Source organism: Sarcophilus harrisii, chromosome 4, assembly GCF_902635505.1.
Source record: "Sarcophilus harrisii chromosome 4, mSarHar1.11, whole genome shotgun sequence".
Lineage (NCBI taxonomy): Eukaryota > Metazoa > Chordata > Mammalia > Dasyuromorphia > Dasyuridae > Sarcophilus > Sarcophilus harrisii.
In genome coordinates, this window is record NC_045429.1 from 304578769 (window position 1) to 304599014 (window position 20246).

At 33.9% G+C, this 20246-nt stretch overlaps 1 protein-coding gene across 1 annotated transcript in view; it reads left to right on the forward strand.

Annotated features, from left to right (window-relative positions):
• Positions 1 to 1721: 1721 nt before the first annotated feature.
• The window catches only part of CCDC40 (coiled-coil domain containing 40), a 92013-nt gene continuing 73488 nt past the window's right edge, over positions 1722 to 20246 (forward strand). The window contains exons 1-7 of the mRNA XM_031965586.1: positions 1722 to 1793; positions 3091 to 3154; positions 3733 to 4305; positions 6268 to 6406; positions 17359 to 17498; positions 19836 to 19919; positions 19995 to 20214. Of these exons, the coding sequence (XP_031821446.1) occupies positions 1765 to 1793; positions 3091 to 3154; positions 3733 to 4305; positions 6268 to 6406; positions 17359 to 17498; positions 19836 to 19919; positions 19995 to 20214 (1249 nt within the window). The 5' untranslated portion in view covers positions 1722 to 1764. The remainder of the gene's footprint in view (positions 1794 to 3090; positions 3155 to 3732; positions 4306 to 6267; positions 6407 to 17358; positions 17499 to 19835; positions 19920 to 19994; positions 20215 to 20246) is intronic.

A 20246-nucleotide genomic window follows, 5' to 3' on the forward strand; every position in this document is an offset into this window, starting at 1 on the left:
TCAAGCACTGAGGGACAGTCATGCATAAGAACAGACAGAAGAGTTGCAGTGTTATATTTCAGGAACACCAAATAATCCGGTGTAACTGAATAGTAGAGTAAGAAGAGGGATATAAAATAAAAGAAGGCTGGAAAAGTAGGAAGGAGCCAGGTCATGAAAACCTTTAAATGATAGAGGAGTTTATATATGATCTTGAAGTTAAGAAGGAAATCACTTGAATTTATTGAGCAAGGCAAATTAATGTAGGGGAAAATTGAAATAGGGGGTTTAGTTAGATGGGTACTGTAGTAATTCAGACAATAGGTGACAAGGACCTCTACACTTTGTTAGAGAGATTTTGTTAAAGTAGAAACTATTAAGATTTGGCAATGGATTTGATATGTGAGATGAGTGAATGAAGAATCAAGATTGTAAACCTAGGTGACTCGATACCCTCATCAGTGATGGGGAAATCCAGAACAAAGAAAATTTGAGGAAAAGATAGTAAGCCCTTGGACACCATGAGTTTGAGATGTGTACAAGACATCTAGTTCAGTAGGAGCCGATCAACCAAGAGCCTAAGACAGAGTCTTAAGGGAGACTTAACATGGATGAAGAACCAATAAAGGAGATTCAAAAATGGGTCCCTAGGGTAGATTGTTTCTAACCACACGCTCCTATCTATTCTAGATGATATGCTGAAATTTGTGGGACTACCCACATGGCCAGATCAAGCCTGATCAGCTCTGACTAGGATATATACCCCATCCTTTTTTGCCACCTATAATCACAATCAACAGATGGTACTAACAGTGAATAGGCAGTAGTAACTGATCAAGGACTCAACCTAGAAGTCTCTTTTAACCCAACTTTGATATATATACTTTGATATAAAGTAACCTGGTTGGTGTTTTGATTTCATCAAACACTTCTACAGATGCCATTCCTTTTATCTCTTCAGATATTAGAACTTATGCATAGAGACAGTAACACTTATTTTCTTGATCAACAATCTTGGGAATGCTCTGACATCAGTTGTCTGAGAGACAAGTAGTGGCACAGTGGGTAGAAATTTGAGTCTGAAGTCAGGAAGACTTAATTTAACTTAAATTTAAACTTAACAGTTTAAATTCATCTCAGAATCTTACTAGCACTATGTGCCTGCTGCAAATCATTAACTTCCATTTGCTTCAGTTTCCTCACCTGTAAAATGAGGAATAATATCTACCTCACATAGTTGCTGTGAGTCTCAAATGAGATACCATTTATAAAAATCACTCAACATAGTGCCTAGCACATGATAGGACAATATAATGCAATGCAATGTAATATAATTCATATAAATAAATATTCATTTCCAAATGATAAGCAGAGAAGCCCAGCCAGGACATTTCCCAAATACCATCAAATGTATCCTTTTTCCTAACAGACCCATACAGATTAACAAGGTATAGGTTCTATGAATCCAAAATTGAGATGAGCTATTCAAAGGCTTATGGTATTACAGATATGCATGATATGCTTGAGAAGCAATGAGTTTTAGCTATAGATGCCAGTCATAGAAAGCAAGGGTCCCTCTATAACCACAAGGGTCTAGAGACAGGGAAGAATAATCACGACTTTTCGTTCCAGCTGCTTCTGGCTTTGAGATACGTTGGGAGGAAGTAAGAGATTGAAGAACAGACTATTCCATTTCAGGTAAGGGCAAAGGGGTGACCTTGAGTTTGGTTCCTTCCAAAGAAGACTTAGCCAGCGGATGTTGATTGCGTCTCTTAGCAACGGAAGATGGCAGAGCCTGAGAAGAAAGGTCCAGGGTGAGGGGAGCTATCGGCATACTGATGGGAAACGGGAGAAGGAGCTAATCGGGTGGAGGGATACCTTAGTGAACTAGAGCAGAAAGTTCAGGGAGCATCTTCCTCAGCTTTTTTTTTTCTCTCTTTCAGGGTCTGGGCTTCGACCCTTCAGTTCATTTCTTGTCCCTGAGATTTCTCCCGTATCTTTTCTCTTAGCCTTTTCTTTCAGCTCTCTATCTCCTTCTCTGTCTTTAGTCCTGCTTTGTTAATCAGTAAAAGGTAACACGTTCCAACAGAATTTGAAATTAAGGCAATCCAGAGGCAAGTAGAAAATTAATTTATTACATGTCTGTTCAAGACACACATTTAACAGTGGTTTACCTTAAACCTCCAATATTTTCACTAGTAAGAAGGAAAAGGACATTCATCTCCAACCTGTCTCTCTTCCAGACACATCCCCTTTCTCTCTCCCCTCTTTCCACTTTATACTTATCTTTTCTCCCATTCCCTTTCTCTCTTCCTTCCCCCCCTTTTTGATCTCACTCTTTCCCCTTCTTCTTTCCTCCCCTTTTTTTCTAAGGAAAAGATCTTAGAGAACATTTGGTCCAATCCTTTCATTTTAAGGATGAGGAAACATGATGCCCTTAAAAGATGAACAATAGCAAATAAACTTTAAAATTAATGGACTATATGAATGTGTAAGGGGCACAATGAGATCATCTTTTCTTTCCCGTTATTCTTAGGCCCTACGATGCTTGAAACATTCTGGGAAGATGGGTATTTTAGTTGTCAAGAATAGCAGAGAGATCTGATACTATAGAAGCTGTTGGTAGTCGCCAAAGTTCCACATTGCTGAGAATCTAGTAGATATCCTCCCTAACCAACAGTGTCATAAATCCATATCATGAAGGCTCTATATAGAGAAATGACAATGGATTTGGGGTTAGTGAAAATGGAGATTTATAAAAGAACCAGTATGAAATCGCTAGGCCTTTATTCTTTGTTATAAACTTTATAGGACGGAATTGTACCTTTTATGTTACACAGGTATCTGATGTCCTAGAAAGGGATATGTGTGTGTGTGTGTGTGTGTGTGTGTGTGTATCATCCCTACATGGTAAAATGGATTTTAAAAATAGTTAAAAGATTCTTGTTTTTTTAGTATGTTTTTCTGTGGTTTTTGTATTTTTGCAATTTTGTCATATAATCATATTCAAGATAATATTTCTGGTCTTGCCTTATCCAGATGCAATGCTGCTTTCACTTTTCATTTCACTGTTATTTGAATCTATTTTTTTAATTGTTTAACTGATACTAGGTCTGAACCAGAAACTGAACCAACTTCTCAAGATTTGGAAGAACAGCAAATAGAAGAGGATGGGGTAAAGTTACAGATATTTATGACTAACATTAGAAATTCAAGTTAGTGAGAATGTGCCTAAGGACTTTATACATTCTTCTTGCCTCGTTCATAAAACACATAGATATCAATCTTAGTGTGAAAGGTGCCATATAAGCATGTATAATAAATTCTACCATTAGATTTCCTAAATTATTTGAAGCCAAGCCCCCCTTTTCCCTCAAAATAACTAAATAGAATAAACGAGACATAAAAGGCACCCTAGTGAATAAAAAATTGACCTATATGTCAAAGATTCTAGGACTCAAGTCCCAATTCTGACATTTACTTGCTATATGATGTTAAAGAAGTAATTTAATATCAATGTCAAGATACAAATTATCACTCTGCTTTAGTAAGCAGTAGTTTCCTCAACTAGAGTTTTATACTTCAAGGAAATTCCAGATCTGATTAAAAAAAAAAAAAGCTAGTTGATGTTTAAGTTTAAAATATAGTTGTTTTGCTAATTCTAGCATTCTTTCGATATAATTCTTTTGTGAGCATAATTATTGTGTTTCCATAATATGCTGATCTGCTCCATTTTTGCTTCTGTTGGTACAGCCAGTGGGAAGTGAGGAAGGAAAAAAGCCAACCGAAGCGGAGACCAGTGAACCATCTCCACCAGAAGAATATAGCTCAACAGAACCAAGAGAAGAACCCACCTCAACAGAACTAATGGAGGAGCCCAGTTCAACAGAACCAATGGAGGATGCCAGTTCAGCAGAATCAAGAGAAGAACAAAGCTCGATGGAACTAAGAGAGGAACCCACCTCAGCAGAGCCAATGGATGAACAAAGCTCAGCAGAATCAGAAGAGGAACCCAGCTTAACAGAACCAAGAGAGGAAGCCAGCTCAACAGAAACCAGAGAGGAACCCAGCTCAACAGAACCAGGAGAAGAGCAAAGCTCAACAGAAACCAGAGAGGAGCCCAGCTCAACAACAGAAGCAAAAGAAGAGGCCAGTTCAACAGAAGCAAGAGAGGAGCCCAGTTCAACAGAAGCAAGAGAGGAGCCCAGTTCAACAGAAGCAAGAGAGGAACCGAGTTCAACAAAACCAAGAGAAGAAAGAGTTAGTTCTGCAGTGCCACCCCAAATTCCAGATGTTTCTGAAATTCCCACATCTTCATTTCAATCAGTGAGTGGGCCAGAATTCTGTTGTGGCAAAATATTAGATACATTCTCTGTTAGAAATTACATATGGGACCTAGGAATAAGAATCTAATATATAAAATTTTAAATTCTGAGATCCTACTTTCTACAGTATTTTATAAACAAAAAGTATATCTGGAAAAACCAGATAGCTTACTATTAAAGACAAGTTATAAAGACAAGTTTCTCTTTTATGTATGAGATCGATAAAAGTAAACTAGACTTGATAGCACATAGCAGTAATCTCTTTTCCTGGGGTGGCTGGAGTTTGTGAATTACTTCAGTTTAGAAGTTTTGAACTGCTAAACTAGGTATCTGCATTAAGTCTAACACCCAGGTCATTCAAATTCTGCAAAAGAAATGTAAAGGAAGAGTTTTTCTTCATTTACTCAGTTCTCAGTGCTAGACACAGAGAATATAGAAATAGAAAGACAGAGCCTATTTAACACACTTATACCTGTCATTTTTGATATTATATTTAATTCTTCTAAAATTTGAGTTTTCTAAAAAGGAGAATTGCCAACGCTTTACCTTTGTATTTGAGGCTGAAGTCACTATATTATCTAGAATTTTTAAAGAATTCTATATATTGGGGCAGCTAAGTGGGGTAATGGATTGAGCATCAGCCTTAGATTCAGGACCTAAATTCAAATCTGGCCTTAAACATTTGACACTAGTTTGACTCCAATTGTCTTGCAACAAAAGAATTCTAAATATCCCAGTAATACTTTATAGACAAATATGTTCTGAGAACAGTCTCTGGCCTCAGGTAGTTATAATTTGACTTGGGAGATAGGACAAAGATGCAGCAAATGCAAAAGTATCTTTCTTTTATCTGTAATTAAATAATAAATGCAAGTGTATCTTTCTATTAAGGATAAATAAGCATATGGGGATTTTGGGGAAAGTAATATGGATAGTTGATGTCAATCAAGAAAAACTTCCTAGAAGAATTTTTTTCAGTGGAAGTCATCAAAAATAAAGGCAGATAAATGGCTAGTAAGAGAAACAAACAAGAAAATCAATAAAAAAATTTTGAAATGTATAATATACAACAAAAGGAAGTACAGAAGGGATCCAAAAAAACAATTTAGTTACTCCTTTGTTAAATGTATAAGTACATTATAACATACAATATAATTTCATATAATACAATAATAATTACAATATAACATTGTTAAATTTATAAGTACATTTCTTTTAAAAATAAATTATATATATATATATATATGTATATACACACAGGAGACTGGAGAATTCATAGTTTCTTATATATAATACTCTTCCTAGCTCATTTTTGTATATTGAAATATTTTTTAGTTTTGATGATTAAGTTTAAAATGTTTTAAATTAGTTTAAAATAATAAAGAAAAAAATGTTATTCCTAAGTGGACAAAAAAGAATATACGGTTGGTAGCTTCAAAGGATCATATGAATGCTGAAACAGTAAGAAAGTGCTGCTGAGTGAATCTGGCAGAGGGAATAATAATCACATTTCTTTAAAGTTTAAGATTTACAAAGTATTTTTCTCTTTTTTGAGAGATGGAATATAAGTACTATATCAGTAGCTCAATATGTCATTCAAGGACCTGTGATTTTTACAAGTATGTGTATTCCTTCCACATAATTTAGAGAGTTGTCTGAAGCTCTGAGAATTAACTGACTTGTGGAGCAATAAATGGATTGGAACCCATATCTTTCTGACTCTTTAAGTATAGCATTCTGTCCCCTGTACCTTGATATCTGTCTTGTATAAGTATCATTGTCCCATTTTACAAAAGAAAAAACTGAGACTTAGCAAGTTGAGATGACTTACCCATAATCAAAAGACTATTAAATGTCAAAGCTGAGATGTCTACTCAAAGTCCAAGTCTTTTTATGATACATAGATGATAATATTTAAAGATTTCATATAAACCGATGTTCAGAAAACTTATTTGTATTGCAGAAATTGGGTGATAAGGATTACCAAAAGGAGGAAGATAAAATAGAAAATACTCCATTCAGTGACCAAGGCTACCTTCTCCCATCTTCAAGAAGCAGGAGCTCTCCAGGAACATCAGGGGGCCGAGACCGGGAGCAATCAGGTAACATTGATAAATACTAGAAGTATCCTTTATTGACATTATTCATAGCCAATGTTTTGAGCTTCTTGAACACATTAAAATGAAATTTAAACATTATTGGGACTTGCAGAAAAATAGTGAAGGGAGAGTTTATAATGGAGCCAGACTTCCTATTATCTCAAAAAAAAAAAAAAATTCCAGCAAGATAGAGTGAGGAGCTGCAAAGAGATTGGCTCTTTCATCTATCCTATGTGGATAAATAGATAGGAAGAAAGGAAATAAACATTTATTAAGTACCTATCATGTGCCACACACTCTAAAGACCATACAAATATTATCTCATCATTATATACTTCAACAACAATACTATATGATGACCAGTTCTGATGGACCTGACCATCCTCAGCAATGAGATCAACCAAATCATTTCCAATGGAGCAGTAATGAACTGAATCAGCTACGCCCAGAGAAAGAACTCTGGGTGATGACTAAAAACCATTACATTGAATTCCCAATCCCTATATTTATGCCCACCTGCATTTTTGATTTCCTTCACAAGCTAATTGTACAATATTTCAGAGTCTGATTCTTTTTGTACAGCAAAATAACGGTTTGGTCCTGTATACTTATTGTGTATCTAATTTATATTTTAATATATTTAACATCTACTGGTCATCCTGCCATCTGGGGGAGGGGGTGGGGGGGGGGTAAGAGGTGAAAAATTGGAACAAGAGGTTTGGCAATTGTTAATGCTATAAAGTTACCCATACATATAACCTGTAAATAAAAGGCTATTAAATAATAAAAAAGATAAAAATAAAACAAAACAAAACAAATATTATCTTAATTAATCCTTACAACAAATCTAGAGGTGGGTGTTATTATCCTTATTGTTCAGTTAAGAAAACAGAGACAAATACATCTAAACACAGATCTTCCTGACCTACCTAGCTGCGAAAAATATTCAAATACATCTGAGATATCATCAATCTGACATTTCTTTCCAACAATTCAGCTCCCAATCCACTGATTCCTGTGTGATTTTTATCTGAGATCTCCCAAACATTTGCCACAACTAACCAGCTATTTTGCCAACCAACATATGAAAGATCTTATTTACTTTGCTTTCAACATTTCAAGGGTAATATTGGAAGGCTTTGACTGTCTACCTGTCATCCTTTGCTTTTACCATATAATCAGTCATTCCATCTCTTGATGACCTTCTTCGATTGTTCTTTAGAATCTCTCATGTTGTCACCTGCTTGCATTTACCATGTATCTTTTCATTGCCTTCTGTAAAATGTTCATCTTTAATTCTTAAGAGACAATGGTATCCCATGCTGCTCTGACAACACAGCAACATCAGAAAAATGTTTGTGTTGAAAATGTTTTGATATTAGAGGAGGCTTAGAATCAGTAATATCATGAAAACAATCCAGTTGTCTTTCTTCTTCCTTTTCAATTATATTGTCTTGGATATACATTCTATTGAACAAACTATATGTATTGTCCATTCAGAGGCATGCTGAAATCTGAGCAATAAATATGTTTTATCTATGTGGTCTTTCCTAGATAGATAGGTCAAACTCCTTTGAATGATTGCAAACCTCTTCCAAGAATCTCTTCAATATCTTTGACCTCGATACAATTAATAAAATGTCATCTACAAATAGGATTCTTTACATTTGTTTCTCTAGTACCTTTCACACTGCCTGACTGATAAGTCCTTAATAAATTCTTATTGATTGATATACTTGATCCACTCTGTCCTTTCCCCTTCATTTTTGTACTCTTTAATACTATTTCTCCATAAATATTTTAGGGGCTGTCAGGTGTTAGGGTCCTTATTTATGTGGTAGCTCCATTCTTCTTGATGGAGAAACTATTAGTTTTAAGTTTTTGCAGAGCTTTTTATATTTTTTCTTCTGTTTATAACTCTCTTTCTGTTTTTATCTCTTATTTACCCTGGGATGATTTTGCTTATTCAGATATTTTGTTAAGTTTTCTTTAGGTTGGTATCGCCATCTACTACTTCCTTCTATTTTATGAGACAATACTGTTCATTTTTATTTGTAAGAATTTTACAGATGAGTTTATATTTTATCCCAGTGTTGTCTTTGGTTGCTATATCTCTCCATTTAGCAAGTAAGCCAAATGTTTGTTGATTATGGTTTTGTTCTGGCTTCTTTTTATCTCCTTGTAGCAATTAATTTGTTGGTTTAATTTCTGGATGGTTTTATTATCTTAGTTGGCACAGGCATCATTTTTATTATCCATTTCTAGTTTTTTCAATAAATTGTTTAAATAATTTAGAGTTAAATCTTCTTAATTATACACAGTATTTTCTCATTACGATTCTTCTTGCTTATTATTAATTCTGATATTAACTTTAATAACTCAGTGGTCTGATTAGTGTGTATTGCCTCAAAGATGATACCCAATCTGAGATGTCTTTTCTTGCCTATTAAAGGATGGGAATGGGGACAGATTAGAACAGGACATCAGAATGGCAGAAGTTTTGATATTCTTTTCATTCTGGACTATCATGAGGGAAAATCAAAACAGGAAAGAGTTTTTAAAAATTAAATGAACATTTGTTAATTCTCATTTTAATTAACAAGAAGTACACATGGGATTCTTATGCATAATAATGCTAAAAGATAAGCAAAGTTGGGGAGGATTAAAAAGAGAGATTCTTTGACTTTGCCTGTTACAGATATTGAAAAAGTAAGAACAAGTTAAGACAAGCTATATAGATGCCATACAGATGTGTCACGTATGTCCAAGCATATCCCAGTATATGTATGTGTGTGTATAAAATATTATTTCTTATTTTAAAATAAAGTTTAATTTGTAAAATTTTTAGTTTTTTTAATGATGAACTTTGAAAAGTTTTCATATAATTGAAGATTCAATAAACGTTCACTTTTTAAAATTAAAAGCCCCCTGACTATTTTGATGAAATATATTTTCCATGTATTCATCTCCAGGGGGAGAGGTAAGAGTAACAGATTCTAAAAGCAATAAGCCTATAGAGAATAATAGAGGGAGACAGATAAAATACTTGAAAAGGGGAAAACATAGACTCATTGGTCCAGTAGGTTGTAGAAGGGAGTATTTGGGTCTTTACCTATCTATTGGCTTCTTCCCTATTACTTCTAGATATTCCCACATAAAGTCAATTAGCATTCAAAGTTTACTTTGACCATCCTGCCCCTCAAGCTATTATGTTTTTAAAAGTTTTTTTAGTGTATTTAATTTTTAAAATTATACTTACAAATTATCTCTACTTCATGAGAGGTCCCCTGTAATGGAATGGTTTGTCACTTCTTTCTCCAGATCATTTTACAAATGAGAAGCTGGGGCAAACTGGTTAAAGTGACTTGCCTAGGGTCACAGCCTGTCTGAGGCCATTTTTGAACTTATAAACATGACTTTATAGTTCCAAGCCCAGTGCTCTATCCACTATACAACCTAACTGCCCCAAACTAATTATATAGTAATATTATCTGAAAATGCACACATTTCAACACCTTTACCTCTCTATTTTAAAATTTAGTTTAAGTTATTATTATATATCTTACCTCTTTTTCTCATTTAAAATCCTAGGAAAATATGTTTACTTATTGCTTCCATATCTCTCCTATTACTTCTCAACTCATTCCAATCTAGCTTGCAGAATTTTTCACACAACTGATCCTACTTTCTCCATTGTCAGTGATAATCTCCTCCTTTTTTTTTTTTTTAACATGTATTGATATCTGGTTTTAATATCACCTTTATCTACAAATATATCCCTTTTTCCATTCTCTCTGAACTATCCCTTTTAACAAATAAAAATGAAAGAAAAGAATGTTCAGCTAAACTAACCAATACATCAAATCAGTTTAATGACTATATGTAATGTTGCATGCCCTTAGTTCTCCAACTCTGAACAGAGGGGAAGAAAGTACATTTTTCTCATCTCTTTCCCCCCTAGGGCCATATTTGTTTATTATAATCATACAAAAATCACAGCTTTTTCTTTCAATTTACATTGTGATAGTCATTGTGTATATATTTTTATTTTTTTAATTATTTCTTCCTATATCAGTTTTTTTTTTTAAGTTTTCTTAGTTACTCTGAATTCTTCATATTCATTATATTTATTGCATGGTTATTCATACTCTATATTCCTTACATTCACATACTAATTGGTTCAGCCAATCCCCCAATTAATGAACATCTATTTTGCTTCCATTTCTTTGCTACCATAAAAAAGGTGCTATTAATATTTTTTATGGGACCTTACCAGTAATCCTCAAATACTAAATCTGATAGCTTTCTTTTAATCCTTAGACTTTTTGACTTTTCTGTAAAATTTACTCTTTCCTCCTACATACTTTTTCATCTCATGATTTCTATGACATTGCTCTTTCTTGATACTTTTATTTTGTGGCCACTAGTTCTTCTCCTTTGTTGATGAATCATTTTTTTCTGTCTGCTAAATAAAGATGGTCTCCAAGGTCCTGACCTGTGCCCTCTTCTTTTCTCTCTGTCCCTTGATGATTTCAAAAGTTCTCATTGATTTAGTTACTATTTTTGTGAAAGTATAATGTCTGGTATATGTGCAAACAATATCAATTTGTTAAAATGGAATCACACTCATGGAAAATGATAGGGAGCTCTTTTTGGCAGACTAGAGGCCTTGAACATGTGTAGACTTTTGACATTGGCCTACTATTTCACTGGAAACATCCTTTTTCCAATTGACTTGTTTATCTAGAACTACATATGACTTTAAAATGTCCTGACTCAGCAACAGTCAAGGTTTTTTTTGCTATATTCCTTTATGAGGGTGAAGAGGACTCCTTCAGGTAATAAGAAGGGGAAGACCTGAAGGTTAAAATGCAGAATATCCATAAAGTCTTCAGCCTTCAGAAAGTAGTTCTCTATCATCTTCCACATGGATGACATCTTAACCAACAGATTGTGTCATATTTGCCAAAAAAAAAAAAAAAAAAAAAAAAACATTACATAAGACTTATATCTATATATCCAATTTAATCTCTCTCCTGATCTCCAAGGCTGTATTTATTAACTGACTATTGGACATCTCTAATTGGGTCTCCATTAGGTATCTGAGACTCAAACTTTCCAAAACATAACTTATCTTTCCTCCAAAAATATACTCTATTTCCTAATTTCAATGTTGAGGGTACCATTATCTTCCTAATCATATGGGTTCATATTCTCAGTATCATCCTTGACACCATTCCCTCAAATCCAATCAATTGCAAACTCTTTTTAATTCCACTCCCACCATATCTTTTGCCTCCATTTCCTTTTCTTTGCCCACACAGCCATTACCCTGGTTCAGACCCTCATTACTTTTCACCTGTATTATTTCAATAGCCTTCTAATTGGTTTCCATAGATTCTAATCTCTCCTTTCTCCATATAGGTTAGATGTTGTCATTTCCTTGCTTAAGAAGTTTTATTGGTTCCTTTTATTGGTTCCTTTTACCTAATATAAAACAGAAATTCTTCTACTAAGTGTTTAAAGGTCTTCAAAATCTGATTTCAACCAATCTTTTCTGATTGATTTCACTTCATTTTCCCCCAGTACTTACTTTCTGTTTCAGGCAAACTAGTCTACTTGTTCTCCATATGTGATATTTCATTTTTCCATCCATCGTACCTTTATATAGAATGTCAATGTCTGGAATATATAACCTCCTTACCTCTTCTTTATAGAATCCCTGACTTGTTTCAAAGGTCAAGCAAAGTCTCAATTTCTACACAAAGTCTTTACTGATTCTCCCCTGGTTTTAATAGTCATTTGCCTCTGGACTACTTTGTAATGTGTTTAGTATTGATTTATCTGTGCGTATATTATAACAGAATGTAATCTCCTTGCAGGGAGGGACTCTTTCTTGTTTGTCTTTCTATCTCTAACACATAAAATAATCTAGCACATAATAAATGGTTGTTAAATATATGAATAGATAAAGGAATGAATTCTTATAGAGCTATTAGTTGAATTTGATAACTGTTCAGGACCTTTTAAACTCTTATGATTCTGTGAATTTGTCTAGAACTTTAGAGTGAATGCTGTAGAGTTTTATTGGAGTATATCTTTTGTAATAAACTGGTTAAGTGAAATTGTGAGTATTTATAAAAACCAGGATTTTGATTGTGTTTGTAAGGAGGTGTCAAAACAATCATGTATGTATGCATGTAAGAAAAGATAAAGAAAATAATTGATAAAAATTCAACTTTGCATTTTAATGGATTTAATTCACTTATAAAAAGAAAATTAGTTACAAAATGGACCCTAAAATGTTGCCTTGCTTACATATCAAAGACAACAATGATACCTAAATATTTATAAGAAATTAGAACAAAAATTCATCAGAAAACCAGGAATTAAAATCCTTACTTTAGATAAGACTGCTTTTTAAATTAAAAAAAAAACTATTAAGATAGAGAAATAGGACAACTATATCACAAAAAAAGCAAAGTGCTCTTTTTTATGTATTGATTTGGATTTTATTTGTTTTTTGTTGTTTCTCCATTTTTTAAAATAGTTTTTTATTTACAAGTTATGTGTATGGGTAATTTTACAGCATTGACAATTGCCAAACCTTTTGTTCCAATTTCCCCTCCTTCCCTCCTCCCCCTCCCCTAGATGGCAGGATGACCAGTAGATGTTAAATATATTAAAGTATAAATTAGATACACAATAAGTATACATGACCAAACTGTTATTTTGCTGTAGAAAAAGAATCAGACTCTGAAATATTGTACAATTAGCCTGTGAAGGAAATCCAAAATGCAGGCAGGTAAAAATATAGGGATTGGGAATTCAATGTAATGGTTCTTAGTCATCTCCCAGAGTTCTTTCGCTGGGTATAGCTGGTTCAGTTCATTACTGCTCCATTGGAACTGATTTAGTTCATCCCATTGCTGAAGACGGCAAGGTCCATCAGAATTGATCATCATATAGTACTGTTGTTGAAGTATATAATGATCTCCTGGCCCTGCTCATTTCACTTAGCATCAGTTGGTGTAAGTCTCTCCAGGCCTTTCTGAAATCATCCTGTTGGTCATTTCTTACCGAACAATAATATTCCATAATATTCATATACCCCAATTTATTCAGCCATTCTCCAATTGATGGGCATCTATTCAGTTTCCAGTTTCTGGCCACAACAAAGAGGGCTGCCTCAAACATTCGTACACATACAGATCCCTTTTCCTTCTTTATGATCTCTTTGGGTTTTAAGCCCAGTATTAACAGCAACGTACTCTTAATATTAAATATGCATGCACATACTTGGGCTTGTCTTGAAACTTCATTTTTAAAGGCATAGTTAATGAAATTACAAAATGATAAAAACTTGATTAGTGAAATATCATGGCTTCATTTTCTGAATATAATAAATGAGAAAAATTACAAAATGGAGTATCATATTGGGAAATTTTATTTTATATATATATATATATATATACATACATATAAAATTAAATGGATTCTTTTAAAACATGAGGAATTGAAAATGGACTAGAATTTGGGATTTTGTGGTTCAGAGAGAAAAGCCATGAGAAGAAATTTGGCTATCACTTTACTATCTTACATGTAGATGTACAGAGGTACAGAATACAAGATTAAATTTGTGTTTATTCTTTGTTATGAAAAAGAGAGAGGGAGGAGAGAGACAGAGAGAGAGAGAGAGAGAGAGAGAGAGAGAGAGAGAGAGAGAGAGAGAAACACAGATTCAAAAAGACAGAAACAGAGAAGAGCTGACCTAAAACAGAAAGAGGAAAAATCTCAGTGGGGCATCAGGGCCCATTTTAGAATGAAGAACTTGGATTGAAGTTGCTATTTATTGCATATAAAGGAGCCATAAAAATTCCAAAAGGTCGACTCTTTCCCTAATTTCTGCATACAGCTTTTACAGAAATCCTACTGGAGCTCCCCTCCTTGCCTTATATCATTCTAGTCAGTGTTGTCACAGAGAAATTCTCAGGGTCTGGATTTGCCAAAGCCAAAAGCAATAACATTATAAATGTAACCATATATACATATATCAAGGGCATCCTCAAGAATGGGAACGGGCTGGCTTTCACAAGTGATATCCTATAATGGACTATACCGTTTTTGCCATCTCATATGGTAAAAGGTGTACAGAATACAAGATAAAATTGTGTGTATTCTTTGTTATGAAAAAACCTTCGATTTAGAAGAACAAAATACCTTTTTATAGAATATTTGTTGTCAAGATATCTCATCCACTGTCAGTAGTCATTCAAGATTTCTTGACAGTAATAACAAGAGAAATAACCTTGTTCAACAAACATCTGATCATAAACATCAGAAAATCTACAAAATATGGAAATTTAATCTAGCCAAAGATTTTCATCACAGTGATGGAAGCTGTCCAGCATATATTCCAAGTTTTAAAAAATTCCTTTCGGATAGTGAGGTCCTTCAGATGCTATTGTTTACAGGTGACATTTCAAGCCCTCAAACACTGCACGGTTTCAAAGAAGAAATCACACACACACACACACACACACAGATGGAGACAGAGACACAGACACAGAGACATAGAGACAGAAACAGAAAAGGGAGGGAGGGAGGGGAGCAGGGAAGGGGGAAAGAGAGGTAGAGAGATGGGAGAGAGGAGGAGAGACAAACAGACAGAAAGAAACAGAAAGAAAGAGCTTGGCTTGACTATTCAATTCACATAGGAGAAACCAGATGAAGAATGTTTCTTTCTCAGATTATGCCATGCAGTTAGATGGATACCTTATATAGAACTTGTTCATCAGTGTATATATTTTAAATACTTATTACCATCAAACTTGTTCTAAATGTTGGTTATAAAATACAAAAGTGAAAAGTAGTCCTTGTAAATGAGGATTTTTTAAAAATTAAATTTCATCTTTTTGAAGAGTTTTAAAAAATGTTTAAATCAGGGCAGGTAGATGGTACAATGGATAGAGCACCATCCACAGAGTCAGGAGGACCTGAGCACACATACAATGTGTGGTCCTGGGCAAGTCATTTAACCCCAATTATGTTGCCCACCCCTCTCCAAATTGTTTAAATAGTCATATGGATAGAATTCATTGGAATATTTATTGTAAGATATGAGATTTTAGCTTTAAAGCCAGGAATATTTGGATTCAGGTCCTACCTCTGACACATATTAGCTGTGGTACCATAAGCAAATCACTTAGACGTAATTTTTTAGAAAATTCTCTAAGATTGTAATGCAGAAGAGGTGTTGACCTACATGGGTAGAGAATTTTTTTTTTTTTATCTAGGAGTTGCCTGCATCAATGAAATCACAATTCCAGTTCCTATCATTATTACATTGTTGGTATGACTATAGATGGTGAGACTATATCCTAAAGTTGTATTTACAAGGTAGGAGGGGAAGGAAATTTATCCATACAAAAATATTTATAGCTGCTTTATTTGTAATTTTAAAAAATCCCTGCAAACAGACCACAAAATCAAACAATTGAAGACTAGCTGAATAAACTATAATATAATGAATGATATATAAATATAATCAATGTAGTGAAGTTCTATTTTGTTCCCCAAATTTCAAATATTAAAAAATAAAAAGATGGAAATATATATGGTATAAAGTTAATTTAGATTAATTGAAAAAAAACATACATTTTCTTTGACTATCCTGAAAACCCAACATAACAAAACTTTATAAATGTTGTTTAAAAAATTGGAAAGGAACACAGAGCAAATAAATTATTGTAAAATTATTGTTATTTTGTTAAAAGTTTAGAATTTTTTATCAAAATGTAAATAATATTTTATGGATATACTTGAGGTTTAACTCCATAGTTTACTTATTTGTATTCACTCAGCATTTATATGAAAAATTTATTTTATAGGAAAAAAAAGCAAATAGCTTTTCCCTACATGAATAATACTATTAATGAGAGGTAAAGTGCAATAGTGATTAGAATGTTGAACTTAAGAGTCAGGTAAGACCTAGATTCAGATCCTGCCACACTATGTGACTATAGCATAATCTCTCTGAGCCTCAATTTCCTCATCTGTAAAATGGGTATAAATAATACCTGTATTATCTAGCTCACATGGTGTTTGTGAGGATCAAATGAGATAATTTATGTAGTGTTTTGCAAACCACAAAATGTTCTACAGATGGCTAGGTTTTTAGAATGCTTTAAGATTTTTTTTTTTTACTTAATGCTTTTTTTTTTTCAATTACACATAAAGATAGTTTTCACCATTAATCTTTGTAAGATTTTGAAGTGGGGACAGAATTGAGGCAGGGAGATCAATTAAGTGGCTGAATGACTAGATCCAAAGACCAATCATTAATAATTAGATATCAATTTGGAAAAAAATCTCTATGGCATACCCCATGGATCTTTCTTTCAGCTTTTGCTATTTATGTCTATATCAATGATTTGGATAAATGAGAACATAGTATGCTTATTTAATGTGAAGGCTATATCGAGCTAGGAAAAATAGCTAATATACTGGATCACAGTCAGAATCCAAAAATATCTTAAAAGCCTAGAACACTGGGATAAGGCCAATAAAACAAAATGGAAAACAAGTGAATACAATGTCTTATACTTGGCTTTCAAAACATCAGTTTCATATGTACAATATAAGGGAGACGTGACTTGAAGTCAGTTCTTCTGAAAAAAAGTGATGTGAGAGTTTTAGTGTGCTGCATATTGGATGAGTTGACAGTCTGATATGACAACCATAAAAGTCAATGAATACTTAGATACCATGAAGAAAAGCATTGCTGTCTGCATCTAAGGAAGTAGCAGCCCTGTCGTATTTATTGTTCAAATAAATTTAGAATAATGTATTCAAAGCTATTAACTCATTGTTTATGTTGACTTCTAAGTGATTTTTCTTGCTGTACCACCTGACTTCTTATTTTTTCTTATCTCCATCCCTCTCAATTACAATAGGAGTCGTAGCAGCTACTCCGTTGTTGGATGCTATTAATTTCTACAGCCCTGGGGGAGTTGAGATGGACCATGTATCAGAATCAGAAATAAGTGAGGAAGCAGAAGAAGAAACTCAGTTGGTGGTTTTGGATCCTGACCATGTAAGAAGATTCTTAAATTTTACTTTTGACATAAGCAGCTGAACACAGATTGAGAAACAACTAGATTAATTAGCAACTGCATTTTATTTTTTAATAATTTATTTTATTTAAAGAAACAGAATAAGAAAAAAAGAAAAACAGATATGGAACACAAAACAAAGTGAAACAAAACAAGAGAACATTGTCATTTGCCCACCATAATATCAGGGAGAATTCAAAATATATAACTACAAATACCAGTTCAAGAAAATGTAAATATTAATAGAAGAAATTATATTCATGAGTGTCCATCCTTCCTTTACTTCCTTGTAAACTGTTATTTTATTCTCTGTTCTGTTCATTTTTTACACACATACTCTGACACATATACACACACATAGGCTGACTCTTGACTCTCTGCTTCATTCTGCTCCTTAACTTACCTTGCTATTACTTTCCCCCTACCCATGGATTCCTCTCTTGTCTTGCTCCCTCACCCTTTGCTTCCCTTCATGCTCATCTCTTCCCCCTTATTTCTTTATAAATTTTATGAAGTGTTGCCTATTTACCCTATTCCCTATGTGAGTAGATTTTCAGAACTATGAACCCTCCTCCCCCCTCTAATGATTTTGAATTTATTTTTTCTCTGCACCTCATTTGTATAACATAATTACTATTTTTACCCTAACTCTATCCCAATCTTTCTTTTAAGCTGTCCTGTTGTTTATGTCGATCATAAACTTGTGCTATACATTTCCCATGTAAAAATAACATAAAACAATTGTTTTATTTGTCCTCAAAAATTGTTTTATTTATACTCAATTTGTCCATATTTAATTCCTTGAAACTGACCTTTGATATTAGCTATGTTAAACTTACAATTAAGTTTGAGTTTGGTTGATAGGAAGTACTGAAAATCTGCAAGTTCATTGAATGTCTCATTTTTTTCTCATTCAATGTTGTAGATAATTTTGTTGGATATTTTATTTTTGGGCGCAGGCCTAGTCCTTAACAGTTTGTACCTTTTCTAAAATCAAGATAATAGTTGTTTGCCATGATATGGTGTGTATTATGACCCTGTACACCTGCTTCCAACTTCTACTCACATTGGTGAGTGAGGTTCTTGAGGGATGACAGACTACTACTTTCTTCAGAATTCTAGGGGTAATTTTAAGGGATTAGGTTTCTAGTTCTGTCATTCATGAATTTCTACCACCCTGCTTCTCACTAACATCAGTCAACTAGACTAGTTTTTAGAAAAGGGTATTTGCTAAGGTGAAATAGTAAGAATGATTGATAAAAAGTATACCCCTACCCACAAGCTACAGATACATTGGCTCTTCTATACACAGGGTCCCTGAAGAGAATAGGCTCAATTTTAAAATACAAAAGTAGTGAGGTACATATATAGGGATCACATTAGGCAAAGAAATATCTCACAAATCCTAGCAAGGGAGTTATTTTCTTTTTTAGGGAAGTCCCATGGAATTCCCCTTAGGTAACAGCCCTCTGGAAAACTCCAGAAACTGATGCCTTTTGGGGATCATAGTTGGCATTCTCTCTATCAAAAGGGATTATATTCCTAGAAGCTGTTTTCCTCCCTTGGGTGGCTATTCTTCTGAATCTGTCTGTGTCTATCCGTATTTGTTCTCAATTATATTATGTTCTCTAGTCTCAATTATGTGTGCTCTCTGCTACTGGTCTAGAGTAACTGGTCTCCAGTAACGTGATCAATGAAAAAAGGAGAAACAGAGACAGATAAACAGAGAGACAGAAACAAAGAGTGGCAGAAACAGAGAAAATCAGAAAGAGAACCAGGGACAGAAAAAAGAAGAGAGAGACAGAGAAAGGAACAAAGAGAAAGAAAAATGACTCCATATACAACTGCTGCTGCCAGTGATTCTCAATGGCTCAGCTAGAATCCTTAGCTACAAAACTTGACTCTTTCACTTCTGAGCTCAGTGCTTTTTTCATACATAGTTCCAGATATATGTCTAATTCATCTAGCTAATCTTAAATTGTTTCTTCTGAGGTGTCACCTGTTTTCATTTAATAGCTCAATAGCTCGAAGACCTATGTTCCTTTTATATTAAGGGCTTGTTCAAACTTTGTGTTGAAATTGTGGGAAGATTCCTTAATACCTTGGTAATGTTATTCATTGATTAACTAATTGGGGGAGAGAGGGAACTGTGCTCTGACATTTGTTTCTAATAATAGGAGTTTAATAAATGCTCCCTTGTGCATGCATTTATCTATGCACATGCGAATTACACAATGGTAAAAGCAAACATGTAAAACATTCTTATTTCCTACCACTGGATTGTAGGTAAAAAAAATATCATTTTTTCTTTCTTTCAGCCCTTGATGAAAAGATTTCAATCTGCACTGAAGAATTACCTAAACAAACAGATAGATAAGCTGAAACTGGATATCCATGAACTGGTAGAGTATTTACTTGATCAACTACACAAATTTTGTCCAATGTAAGCGGCACTGATTGACTTCTTTTCTGTACAGACTGTGGCTACAAAGCATGGCAAAACGCAGAGGGAGGAGCTTGGTGTACAACTTTATGGTGTGCAGCAGCATTTGGCCCAGCTACAGATGGAACTGGAGAAGCACCACGATCAATATTCTGTTCTTGAGTCAGAGAGGAGGCAGACAGAGGAGGAACTAGGAAACACAAGGGCTCTCTACAACAAAACCATTGCGACTGCCAAGGAGGAACAGAAAAAAAGTAAATATCTTTATTATTTGCTTTTTTTCTTC